At 36.1% G+C, this 13,458-nt stretch overlaps 1 protein-coding gene across 11 annotated transcripts in view; it reads left to right on the forward strand.

Moving 5' to 3' along the window:
• Positions 1-13,458, forward strand: part of ERBIN (erbb2 interacting protein) — a 127,627-nt gene that overhangs the window by 50,490 nt on the left and 63,679 nt on the right. For all 11 annotated transcript variants that reach the window (XM_042987664.1, XM_042987668.1, XM_042987677.1 and 8 more), the window contains exon 4: positions 62-179. In XM_042987664.1, coding sequence (XP_042843598.1) covers positions 62-179 — 118 coding nt within the window. The remainder of the gene's footprint in view (positions 1-61; positions 180-13,458) is intronic.

Here is a 13,458-nt window from a genome sequence, read left to right on the forward strand (position 1 = left end):
ATAAATAAAATATTTAAGGAAACTTAAATAATCAAAAACTTTTCTTTCCTTGTTTCAATAGCAACTTTTTAACTGTCAGTCTCTACATAAACTGAGTTTGCCAGACAATGATTTAACAACATTACCAGCATCTATTGCAAATCTCATTAATCTCAGGGAACTGGATGTCAGCAAGAATGGTAAGATTTTTCCCCCCCGACTTATGTGGGAACACGTTATTTTGTTAAGATTTCTATTGTGTGTTAACAAACAAAAATATAAAATTTAAAAGTATTATTGTATTAGCTTCTGCATATATATAACTTACGTATATGATAGCTTAAAGCACTATGGAAAATAAATGTAAAAAATTTTAAATGACCTTTTAATTAAAATGTTATGGATACATGCATGTACATATTTATATATCTTTACCTTTATATATTTATAAATATTCACTGTCCTTTTGTTTGTAATGATGAGAAACTACTAACAACTGTAGTGTTCATTGTTCATGACACTGGTACAGTCATAGAGTGGAATCTAATGTAGCTCTATCAATACAGACATGAAATATTTACGGTATAGTCTTAACTGTTTAAAAAAATGTTGTGCAACATTAGAAATGAATTGAGCATCTTTAAATCTTTATTGAGAGACCAGTTTTTGCCAAGTACTTTATTAGGACCTAGGATTACATTTAATGATGAGAAATAAAAGGACGTGGTGACTGTTCTCCTGCTGCATACAGTTTTGGTTTAGTACGTTTAGTTTGATATAGACTGAAAACATCGGGGAAAATACATTCCAAAATGTTAAGTGCTTATCTTGTCTGAGAGAGACAAGTAGATACTTGAAAATTTTAGAATGAGCATGTATTTATTACATAATTACAAAAACAAATCACAAGACAGTAAATGTTAAATGGTCTGTCAAAAGATAAGACTTCAACAAACACTAAATACCAAGTCATATTCATATAATTCTTTGTAACATTTGGAGAAAATCTTTATAAACAAGGTCCAAAAGTTAGTGCAGTAGCACCAGTAAATGCCTAGCAATCCTATTCCATAGCTCTTGGTTGCAGAGTTACTTTTTGTCTTGATGATATGAATATCCAGGAGTAATCTTTCCAACATATCAATTCCACGTTTTAGGACTCATTATGAAAACCACATTAGGACCGATTAAAAAGTTCATCCTCTTTTCACAATTAACAGTTAACTTGGAATTAATTAACGATGGTGTCTACCCATTGCCATAAAAAAAATACTTAAAAGTCAATAAATACATTTACTGCATGCCTTGATTTGCTAAGCCCTAATTATCTTAGTTGTGGGCATTCCATATCAAATAATTGTATATTTTGTAGGAAAATCATCAAATCTATACCTTTTTAAGGATTAAATCCTTTTTAAGGAGGTATAATGTGTCCATATGCACTCTAGATTCAGGTTCAGGTTACAGTGGTTAGTGGTCTACTGGGTTTCAATTGTCAATAGCCAATAAATTTTAAGTTTAAAAGTTTTAATTTTTTTTATTTAATTTTTTTAATGAAATTTATTGTCAAATTGGTTTCCATACAACACACAGTGCTCATCCCAAAAAATGCCCTCTTCAATACCCATCACCCACCCTCCCCTCCCACCCCCACCCCCCCCCCCCCCCCCCCCATCAACCCTCAGTTCTCAGTTTTTAAGAGTCTCTTATGCTTTGGCTCTCTCCCACTCTAACCTCTTTTTTTTTTTTTTTCCTTCCCCTCCCCCATGGGTTTCTGTTAAGTTTCTCATGATCCACATAAAAAAGTTTTAATTTTTAAGATTGTTATTGAATCATTTAACTTTATGGTTAAATTTTTCTGTTATATGAAAAAAAATCTGTGTTTTTAAAAAAAAATTTTTTTTTTAAATGTTTATTTTTGAGAGAGACAGAGACAGGATGTGAGTGGGTTAGGGGCAGAGAGAGAGGGAGACACAGAATCCGAAGCAGGCTCCAGGCTCTGAGCTGTCAGCACAGAGCCTGACGCAGGCCTCAAACTCACGATCTGTGAGATCATGACCTGAGCAGAAGTCAGACACTCAACTGGCTGAGTCACCCAGGTGCCTCGAAAAAATCTGTTTTAAATAAAAATTTAGAATTTTTCCTTTAGATTGGATTCATTTATATCCTGTTTTTCTTCAATTTATTTCAAAAATTTCGTAGTCAAAATAAAAGCCTACGTAAGAATTGACAGAACGCTCATGGTTTCACCCACCGTTAGCATTTTGCCATATTTGCTTTCTTTCTTTTTTAAAAATATGAATTTTTGAATTTAATGTTCAAGGAAAAGATAGATTGTTGCTTATATAGAATTTCTTTTTAGTAAACTTACTTAACATTTTAGGTTGCAGACATGAACTTTACCATTAAATACTGGAAGTACCATTTCTCAACAACTTGGAAATCCTTACATATAACCATAATATCATTATCACTTCCAAGAAATTTGACATTACATTTTCCCTCTTGCCTAAAAATGCCCCTTTTAGCTATTTCCTCCCCCACCTCCAAAGTTAAAGATCACATAGCGTTCAGTTGTGTCTCTTTGATCTTTTAAAATCAGGAATAGTTTGCCCATGTTTTTGTGTTTTTCATGACATTGCCATTTTGAAGAGTTTAGGTCAGTTGGTTTTTAATTTGTGTGACTTTTCCCATCATGGTTATATTTAGGTTAAATAGATTTCCTCAGCTTGAAACTTCTCTTTAAGGGCAGTTTGAAATTAGTTTCAATTCCTGGTGCTTAGTAGAATGACAAGTATTGCCTGATAAATTTCAAAGTAAATGAACTTAATCCATTGCCTTTGTAGCTCTCCATATGCTGATAGTTAAGTCAGCTCCATAGTATTATAGAATTGTGACAGTAGAAGTCATTAAATGTAACCTCCATTCTAAAGGGCTATGTTTTCTACTTTTTGATCTTTTTAAATGGGAGATGTTAAGGTATAAGGAAAGAGACCTGAGTATTACTAATACAATTGTATGCACCTGGGAAAGGCTGGTAAATTGATGCCACAGTCATGGTATGAAAATATAGTTGGCTTGGGGCGCCTGTGTGACTCAGTTGGTTAAGCGTCCGACTTAGGCTCAGATCATGCTCTTGTGGTCTCTGGGCTCAAGCCCCACGTGCTGAGCTATCAGCACAGAGCCTGAACCTGCTTGGATTCTGTGTCTCCCTCTCTCTCTGCCCCTCCCCTGCTCTCTCTCTCAAAATTAAATGTTAAAAAAATTAAAAAGAAAATATTACTTGGCTTAGTAATGAACATATACCTCCTGAAAATGCATTAACCCCAGGTTTATTACTCTGAATTGAGAATGGTGTGATTATGGTCCTGCAGAGTCCTTAAATCAATATTTAATTTAACTTAATATAATTTAATTTAATTTAATCCTGTTTTATTTTATGTTATTTTTAAATGTTTTTTTATTATTTATTTTTGAGAGAGAGAGACAGATCATGAGTGGGGGAGGGTCAGGACGAGAGGGAGACACAGAATCTGAAGAAGCTCCAGGCTCTGAGCTGTCAGCACAGAGCCCGATGCAGGGCTCGAACTCACAAACGGTGGGATCATGACATGAGCCAAAGTTGGACACTTAATGGACTGGGCCACCCAGGTGCCCCTTAAATCAGTGTTTTAGACTTTTGTGCAACTTTTAAAAGTAATGTGTTTGAGTTATGGCAACCCATTGGACTGTAGTCTTTCTCTCTCTCTCTCTCTCTCTCTCTCTCTCTCTCTCTCTCTCTCTCTTAATGTTTATTTATTTATTTTGAGAGAAACAGGGAGGGACAGAGAGAACAAGAGAGAATCCCATGCAGGCTCCACGCTGTCAGTGCAGAGCCTGACATGGGGCCTGATCCCACAAACTGCTAGATCATGACCTAAGCTGAAATTGGATGTTCAACCAAGTGAGCCACCCAGGCACCCCCCCTTTCTTTTTTTCAGCCGTTTCTTGCTGCTTATATTGAAAACCTGTTTTATACAATTCCATCATCTTGTGAGTGTTCTTTTTATAAGTAAAGTCATATGACTTTGTGAATCTTCCTTTTATGACTAAAGTTTTGGTTTATTGTTAGCTTTTTAAAGAAAGAAAAAGCTCACCAAGCTGCTATCCCAAGTCATTGCAAACAGCAACTAGTGTTCGAGAAGTTCTTATCTCTTGTGTTCAAATGGCCTTTCCTTCTTGAGAAGACTAATGGTGATGATGATTAAAATATTCTGCCAGAGTAATTGATTGGGGATGCTGGTTGGGAAGGGGAGATAAAAGAAATGAAGACTGCCTACTTGTTAATTCATCTGTTTGAGCACATGGAATAGAAAGCCAGAAAATTGTAAGAAAACCAGAGAAACCAGAAAGAGTAGTTCAGATCTTTCTGATACGGGAATGCTAGAGAGGTTAAATAAGGCCTTTCTTTTTAATTGAGTCCAAAAGCCCAGGAAGAATGAATTGAAAGTTCATGGTGAAAACAGAAAGCAGTTCATTGAACCTGAGAAAATATGATTGGGGACCAACTGCTGGCAAAGGCTCTTCACTTTAAGTTCAGAGAAGTTAAATTGATGATGAGGAAAATTACCGATGTCTTGGGAAGTCATTTTAAGATAAAAAAAAGAAGAAAAACCATGTGTTAAACTAACCTGGAACTTAAAAATATTTAGACCAGTGATCACTTGTCATTGCCAAGTATGTTAATGATGTAGACTGTAACTGGGGGTGCACTCACTGTGCCTTACCATGGGCCTTATCACTCATGTTATATACCTTGTCAAATCATACATCTATTATCCCTTGATCGTATAATTATTTGAGTTTGCAGTTCCTGGTTTTGACTGTTTTGAATGGAACTCCCTATTATATTCTGTGCTATTTATTACCATAGCATTTCAAGTGCAGGAACATTAAGGAGCCACTGTTAACTTATATTCTGTAATTAGGACATTGGAATATTGATGCCCTTTCAGCAGAGATCACCAGAAACTCACCTGTGGTTGAACAGTTTGGGTTTCTTACTTGATGCAGTGAGTAAAAACCCATACTGTGGGAATCTAAGTGGTGTCTCAAGGTATTAAAAATAAAGACTTATTACAGGATTTGAGCTTTTCTTTGGTGATTTGGGGGAGGGTTTAGAATATGAGGTTTTACTCTGGACACAATGCTGTCAAGAAGTAGAGGTAGCTCTATAATTGGGAATTAGAATAAATTTACCTGTTAGGGAGGGCATATTACAGCAAGGCTAAAATTGTAATTGGTAAAGAAACAGCAGTCACTCAACAGTTGGGAGAAGGGGTTGTTTGATATTTTGTGTTTTGGACAGTGTTCATATTTGTTCAGATGTAATTACATTTGATTGTGTTTGTTCAGACATGATGATGGTTGACCCTTGAACGATGTAGGAGTTAGGAGCACCAACCCCGTACACTGTTGAAAATCTGTGTATAACTTTTGGTTCCCCTCAAACTTAACTATGCTAGTAGTCTACTATTGACAAGAAGCCTTACCCCTAACATATATTATGTATGTATAATAAACATAACATGCAACATATTTTGTATATGTCTTATATAATGTATTATTACAATAAAGTTAGTGAAAAAATGTTATTAAGAAAGTCATAAGAGAAAACACATTTACAGTACTGTAAGAAACATCCTTGTATAAGTGGACCTGCACCATTCAAACCCATGTTGTTTGAAGGTTAACTGTACAAATTTGCTGTTGTCTTGATCTTTCATGGTCATAGAGTGGCCTGGTCTGATGTTGATACTCTTTGAAATTAGTTTAACAAGAGAATACCAAGACCTCTCTTTGAATGCCAAGTAGATGGTTCATAGTAAGACACAGGACTAGCTCATAGTACCAGGCCAGCTCCTAGATGTCAGGAGGTATATGCTCTGTCCCAGCAGTAGAGAAAGAATTCTTCTGTAACCAAGCAATAGTAAGATAAAGAGGACAGCCACATTTTGTAACATCTAATCTAGTGTTTTCCATTTACTAAGTTTGAGCAACAGAGTCAAATTCTTATAAAAAGGGTATATGACAAAGAAGGAGCAGTATTCAACTGGAAATGAAAAAGGAACAGATATTTGAAATTGTTAGAGAATTAAGAAGTAACTCATGATAAAATTCAGGTGCTGCATACTTTAAGGATAAAATGAGCCATCTTTGAAGACTGGCTAACATAAGCTTTGAGAGTAGGCCTCCTTGAGACAGTGACATGAGCAAGGACCTGAGAAGTTAGCCATGTAGGTATCTAAGGTAAGAAGTACCAGAAAGGGAACAGCCAGTGTAAAGTTTGTAAGGTGCAAGTGTCCATAATATGTGTGGGAAACAGAAGGCCAGGGTAGCTAAAAGATAGTAAGCAAGATGGGAGAGCGAGAAGAGTAGTGGTCAGAGAGTGAGAGCCTTGTAGGTAATAGTATGTTCTTTGACATTTACTCTCAGTGATATGGAATCATTTGGAAAGCTTTGAGCAGATCAATCAGAGCATGATCTGATTTGTATTTTAAAGATTTATGCTGGTCATATGTGGAAACATTGTGGGTACAAGGGTGAAAAGTAACCAGTTGGGATGTTATCTCTGATGATAGTGATAGAAGCAGTGAAATGTGGACAGACTCTAGATGTTTTGAAGGTTGAGTCGACAAGATTTTAAGATGGATTGCATGTGGAATCCAAGATAAGAGGTGAAGATGACCTCAGTGGTATTGATCTATGCAAGTGGAAGGATAGAGGTGCTGACAATCGAAAAGGGGTCATCTGTGGGAGTTGCAGTTTTTAGTGGAAAAAATCAGGTCATTTTTGGACACGTTTTATTTGAAATAAGATACCTAGTTATTCACAGGGGTCAGGAGTTCTCAGTCAAGAGGGAACTGTGCTAGCTCTTCATATATGGGAGTTGTCAGCACAGACATGGTATATACAGCTGGAGATTAGAAATAGTAGCCAAGGCCTTGTGTGTGAAAGACAAGACACCCAAAGAATGAGCCCTGGGGGGCAACCCAACATTAAGAGACCTAGAAAAAGAGAGGAAAGGTGCAAAAGATCCTGCGAAGGAAGACTCCTGAGGAAGGAAATAAACTGGTGGGGTGAAAACTTTTTTTTTTTTTGGCTCAGTTTTAGCTTCTCAAGAAAAGGGACCTTGTCATGGTATCTATAGTCTTTAGCATAGTGTCTTACACTGTGTGCAGTTGGTACATATTTGCTGAATAATACAAAGTATAGGTAATTTCAGTGTGGCCCATGTTTTGTTTGAGATACCTAAGCAGTATGTAAAAGGCATTTGAAAATTCTTTTTTGAAGTTAAGGAGAGAGCAGGGAACCAGAGATACAGATTTGGAACCTGTAGGGATTGAAGTCATAGTAAATACAATGCTAACAATTTATACAAGTAGAAAAGTATTTCAAAAGTAATTGTTTATGGAAAAATTATTACTATGTATCTGAAAGCTGAAGATGATTTAGAATTACTAATTTCATAGATAAGGATTGGTTACTTTTTATAAACCTCAAGCTATGGAATAAAGTACTTTAAATTTTTAAAAATATAAAATATATGTTTATTTGTGGAAGATGATAAAAACATTACTTTTCCATGAAATATTAAAATTATAGAAATCTAATATAGAACTCTTGAAATTATTCTTTCTCCACATAAAAGTTTAGATCAGTAGAACATACCAAACTAATTGGTCTTTTTTCTCCTTAGTAGACTTGATCATGTACCAAAAATGTTATAGCTCTTGGATAATATCTTTTATATAGACAATTTCATGACACTTTAAGGACTTAAAAAGGCCAAAGAAATGAGATATTTAGCTAAGTTTTCAAATGAAGTGGGTGCTAATGAAAACTGTGGAATGCCCTTCCCCTGCCACTCCTCTAAATGTGGAATGTTTTATTTTAAAAATAAGTATTTGATAAGAATAATAAAAAAAAGTATCCCCCAAGTGGGATGCTCTGCAGATATTCAAAGCTACTTCAGTATTTGAAAATGAATTCGTATAATTCACCACATCAATAGCCATATAATTAACTCAGTAATTGCATTCCTTGGTGTTTACAGAAGAGAAATGAAATGTATGTTTATGGAGTGAATTGTTTTAACAGATGTTCGTTGCACCTTTTTCATAATATTCCAAACCCTTTGTCTTTTTTGCCCTTTTCTTCCGTGTCTCCCATTTCTGGCCCCTGAGCACTGCATCTACCTTGGAAGCCCTGCTGCCACCCCCATACGATTTTTTTTTTTTTGAAAATTTTATTTTTTTGTATTATTTTTTAAATTTACATCCAGGTTAGTTAGCATATAGTCAATTTTTTTTTAATGTTTGTTTATTTTTGAGAGCAAGAGCAAGAGCTAGCACTGCAAGTTGGGGAGGGGCAGAGAGAGAGGGAGACCGAGGATCTGAAGTGGACTCTGTGCTGACTTTAGCACTGAACCATGAGATCATGACCTGAGCCAAAGTCGGTTGCTTAACCAACTGAGCCACCCAGGCACCCCCAAGTTTTTTAAAGTATAAAGTCATTTTAGCAAAGGGGTACTGTTTTAATCTATTAAAGTGCTTTTAATGTGTCCTCAACAGAATTACCACTTGAGACAAATGATTTGTCTCACATTATTTAAAGGACTGATAAGAATTTAACTTCTAAAGAACATGATTCAGTAACCTTAAATATTTTGTTGTTGTTGTTGCTTGAGAGAGAGAGAGAGAGAGAGTGAGCTCAAGCCAGGAGGCGCAGAGGGAGAGGGACAGAAAGATTCTCAGTACAGAGCCCAGACTTGGGGCTCAATGTCAGGACTGTGAGATCAGGACCTGAGCCAAAATCAACCTGAGCCAAAATTCAGGAGTTGGACGCCCAACTCTCTGAACCACCCAGGTACTTCTTACATATTTTGTATGTAAATGAATGAGAGAAAAGAAGGAAGAAAATTAGTGTAAAAAAATAGGGATGTTATGGGTAGTAAGTCAAATTTAGCAAATGTTTGTTGTGCAAAAAGGTAAAATATACTAAATAGTTATAAGTGTTTTGAATAGAAAATCTAAGCAACGTGAATAAAACCTCTTAGCAGTAACAGAAGAAACACAGATACTATTAATTCATTGTATACATACACTAAAATGTATAATTGAGGTGTTAAATTTCTAGGTAAAAGGGATGCTTTGTAGATCAGTATTTCCAATTTGTGACTTCAAATAGGGTTAAGTTTTTATTTAACCATTAAGAAAATTCTTGTCCAAAGGGGCGCCTGGGTGGCTCAGTCGGTTGAGCGCCGACTTCGGCTCAGGTCACGATCTCACGGTCCGTGAGTTCGAGCCCCGCATCGGGCCCCTGTGCTGACAGCTCAGAGCCCGGAGCCTGTTTCTGTGTCTCCCTCTCTCTGACCCTCCCCCATTCATGCTCTGTCTCTCTCTGTCTCAAAAATAAATAAACGTTAAAAAAAAAAAAAATTAAAAAAAAAAAAAGAAAGAAAATTCTTGTCCCCCATTACCTCCAAAAGCAACATCTCTCACATTCCTATTGCTACCATTTTATTAAAAAGTAACTTTTCACTCAAAAGAAAAAGAGTGAATAGTATAAAGCCACTAAATTTTAAAACTTAGATGAAATGAAAAATAAATTTCCAGAATCAACTCAAGAAGCAGAAAACTTGAAAAGACCAGTGAATACAGTATTAAATTGGGTAGTCAGAAAAACCACCAAGCCTACTTTTAAGAGCAAGTTTGACTAAACCTTCATGGAATTTGGATAATCACTTATTTATAAAAAACTATCATGTAGATTAGGGTAATGGGGGAAAGTAAACAACTCTATAAGGGTAAAATATACTTGATAACAAAACTAGATAAAGACTGTTTGGGGCACCTGGGTGGCTCAGTTGGTTAAGTATCCAACTCTTGATCTTGGCTCAGGTCTTCATCTCAGGGTTATGAGTTCAAGCCCCACATTGGGCTCCATGCTGGGCATGAAGCCTACATATGTAACATACATGCATACATAACAAAAGTATTAAAAAAAATGGACCATTTAAATTGCAATGCTGGAAATCCTATGCTGGGATGACAGGAATCACTCTGCCATAGATCTCATCCTCCATCAGGCTAGCCCAAGTGATCCCAGCCGTGTTCTCACAGAGCAATAAGATGAGTCTGAGAGGTAGTGGAAATTATCCAGAACTTATTTAAACCCTTGATTTCATCCACTCTGTTAAAGCTGTTCACTCTGTCAACTCTGTCTGTTCACTCTGTGTTCACTCTGTCAAAGCTGAACACATGGCTGAGCCCAGAATCAGGAATAGGGAAATTATACTTAATATTTTGATGGAAAAAGTTGAAACACCACATTGTAGAGAGTGAGATAGGGAGCAAATCCATCAGTGCAATCAATCTATCACACATATCTAGAAATGAACTTTACAGAAAATGGGCTGTACAATCTAAATGGAAGAAAAGCATAAAACTATGGAATAGATCAGTAGAAGGATCTAAAAGAAAAGATTGTCTAGAAACATAACCATGAGAGAATTTGGAATATGACAGAGGTGCCTCTAGAAATCAGTGGAATAAGGAAAACAACTATTTTGTAAGCATTAGAACAATGTTTTGTTTTGTTATGAATGTTTGTTTATTTTTGAGAGAGTGAGTGGGGGATGGGAACTCAGCTCCTTGCTGACAGCAGTGAGCCCAATGCAGGGCTCCAAGTCAAGAACCACGAAATTGTGACACAAGCCAAAAGTCTGTTGCTCAAATGACTGAGCCACCCAGGTGCATCTGGAACAATGTTTTTATATGAGAAATAGAACAAACAAAGGTATTCTTCATAGTATGTGCTAAAATAAATTGCAAAATGAATTAAGGCTAATAGTACAAGAAACAAGTTACGATTAACAGAAAATGTAGGAGAGTATTTTTATGACTTCGAGATAGAAAAGATAACTCGTTCAAGATATAAGAAGCATAGTAGTAAAGGAATGAAATTTCAATATGACAAAATAGGTAAATAAAAACACATGACAATGTGTGAGAAAAACTTGCTGTATTAATATTTCTAAAGAATGGTTACAGTCAATAATGAAAAGATAATCCAATAGAAAAGTGTGTAGTAGACAAGGTGTTCAAGAAGAAAGAACAAATGATCACTAAACACATGAAAAGGTATTGGGCATCATTAGAAAATACCTAGAAAGTATATTCAGTATCACTAGAAAATATCAAGAACATACCTAGCTTTAATTTAAATTTAAATTTATATTATTGCTGGTGAGGTTCAACCCCTTACATTGGCATTTAAAGATAATAGTGGATGTCAACAAGAATATGTATAAATAGGGGCACCTGGGTGGCTTATTTGGTTAAGCACCCAACTCTTTTGATTTTGGCTCGGGTCATCATCTTGCAGTTTGTGAGTTTGAGCCCCGCTTCAGGCTCCACGATGGTGGCATGGAGCCTGCTTGGGTTCTTCTCTCTCTTCCTCTCTTCCTCTCTGCCCCTCCCCTCTTGTGCTTGCACAGGTATTCTCTCTCTCTCTCTCTCTCTCATAAATAAGTTAATGAACTTTAAAAATAGAATATGTATAGATGCTGTGGTATGAAACTTGGCATTGCCACCCTGGAGAGGAGTTTGGAAGTATCTGGTGACATTGATAACTGCCATGTCCAATTCAAGTAGTAAAGAAAGAGAAAGCAAAGGTTCTCCCTTCAAAACCCAAGAGCTCACTTTATGTTAGCCAATTTGACAATATATTAACAAAAACAAAAAAAGAGCATGTATTTTTAGTGGTAGGCTGGTAAATAAACTTCTAAAGATAGATAAATACATGTTAGCCTGTTTGAAATTGTCTGTATATTCTCAGTTTTGTTGATTTTTTTTTTCATTCTTTTTTTGCTCCCGTGTTTCAGATTGGCTAATTTTTGTTGCCATGACTTCTGTCTGGCTCACTGAAATTTTCTCCTACAGTGTCTAGTCTTTTTCTCTTTTTTAAAATATGTTTATTTTTGAGAGAGCGTGAGAGGGAGGGTGGGAGATGGGGGACAGAAGAGAGATAGAGAGAGAGAGAGAGAGAGAGAATGAGAATCTGAAGCAGGCTCTGGGCTCCGAGTTATGAGCACAGAGCCCGACACGGGGCTCGAACCAACAAACCTCGAGATCGTGACCTGAGCTGAAGTCAGATGCTTAACTGCTTAATTGACTGAGCCAACCAGGCGCCCTGTGTAATCTTCTTTTAATCCTGTCCTGTGGATTTTTCATTTAGATAGTATATTTTTCATTTGTGAAGTTTCTGTTTATTTCTTAAATAATGTACCATTTTGGGGCACCTGCGTGGTTCGGTTGGTTAAGCGTCTGACTTTAGTTCAGGTCATGATCTCGCAGTTCATGAGTTCAAGCCTCGCGTCGGGCTCCGTGCTGACAGCTTGGGGCCTGGAGCCAGCTTCTGATTCTGTGTCTCCCTCTCTCTCTCTCTGCCCCTCCACCACTCACTCTCTGTCTCTCTCTCTCAAAAATAAATAAAGATTAAAAATAAAAAATAGATAATGTTCCATTTTTCCCCCTTTAAGAATAGTAACTGTTTTGAAGTCCTTTTGTGTCTGAGTCTGTTTTTAGTAACTGAGCAGTCGTAATCTTTTATAGTGAAACATTTCAAGCATTCACAAAAGTAGAATAATAGAATAAGCCTGTATACCTATCAATTTCAGCATTATCAGTATCTTAAATACCTCCTACTCTGCCTCCATCCATACCTCCTATTTTGCCATCTCTGATTGTTTGAAAGCAAATCGTGGATAACCTTTTTCATACATAAGTGTGTCAAGATGAAATCACTCTATTGCCATACTTAAACCCAGCTAACAGTAATTCCTTAATATCATAAGATATCCATCATTGCTTATATTTGCTGATTTGGAGATTTACATGAACTCTATAAATTTCAGCAAGAGTAAAAGTTCCTAAAACTGAAATTGAGAAAATGAATTATTTTGACTGTTAGAGAAATTGAATTTGTAATAAAAACAATGGTACTAAAACCTTCCCATAGGAATCATTGAGCCCAGATTTCTTTACTTGAAATTTTTATTGAGATAATTGTAAATGCATGTACAGTTCTAAGAATTATAGAGTAATCCTATGTACTTGTTACCTAGTTTCCCCAATGGTAACTTTTTGTAATATTCTAGAACAAGATAGATACTGACATTGATACAGTCTCCCAGTTGTACTCTTGGGTCTCTTACCTGAGTAGCTTTCAATCTTCCTTTTGTCTTTTTTGACTTTGATAGTTTTAAAGTTAGTTGCCAGTTCCACAGTGGAATTTCCCTAAATTTGGATTTGTTTGATGTTTGCTTATGATTAACTTCATGTTACATATTTTTGGCAAGAATATGAGAGTAATGATATTGCATCTTCTCAGTGCATCTTAGATTAGGTGCCACATGATGATGTTGGTAACTAGTGA

This window comes from Panthera tigris, chromosome A1 (assembly GCF_018350195.1).
Source record: "Panthera tigris isolate Pti1 chromosome A1, P.tigris_Pti1_mat1.1, whole genome shotgun sequence".
Lineage (NCBI taxonomy): Eukaryota > Metazoa > Chordata > Mammalia > Carnivora > Felidae > Panthera > Panthera tigris.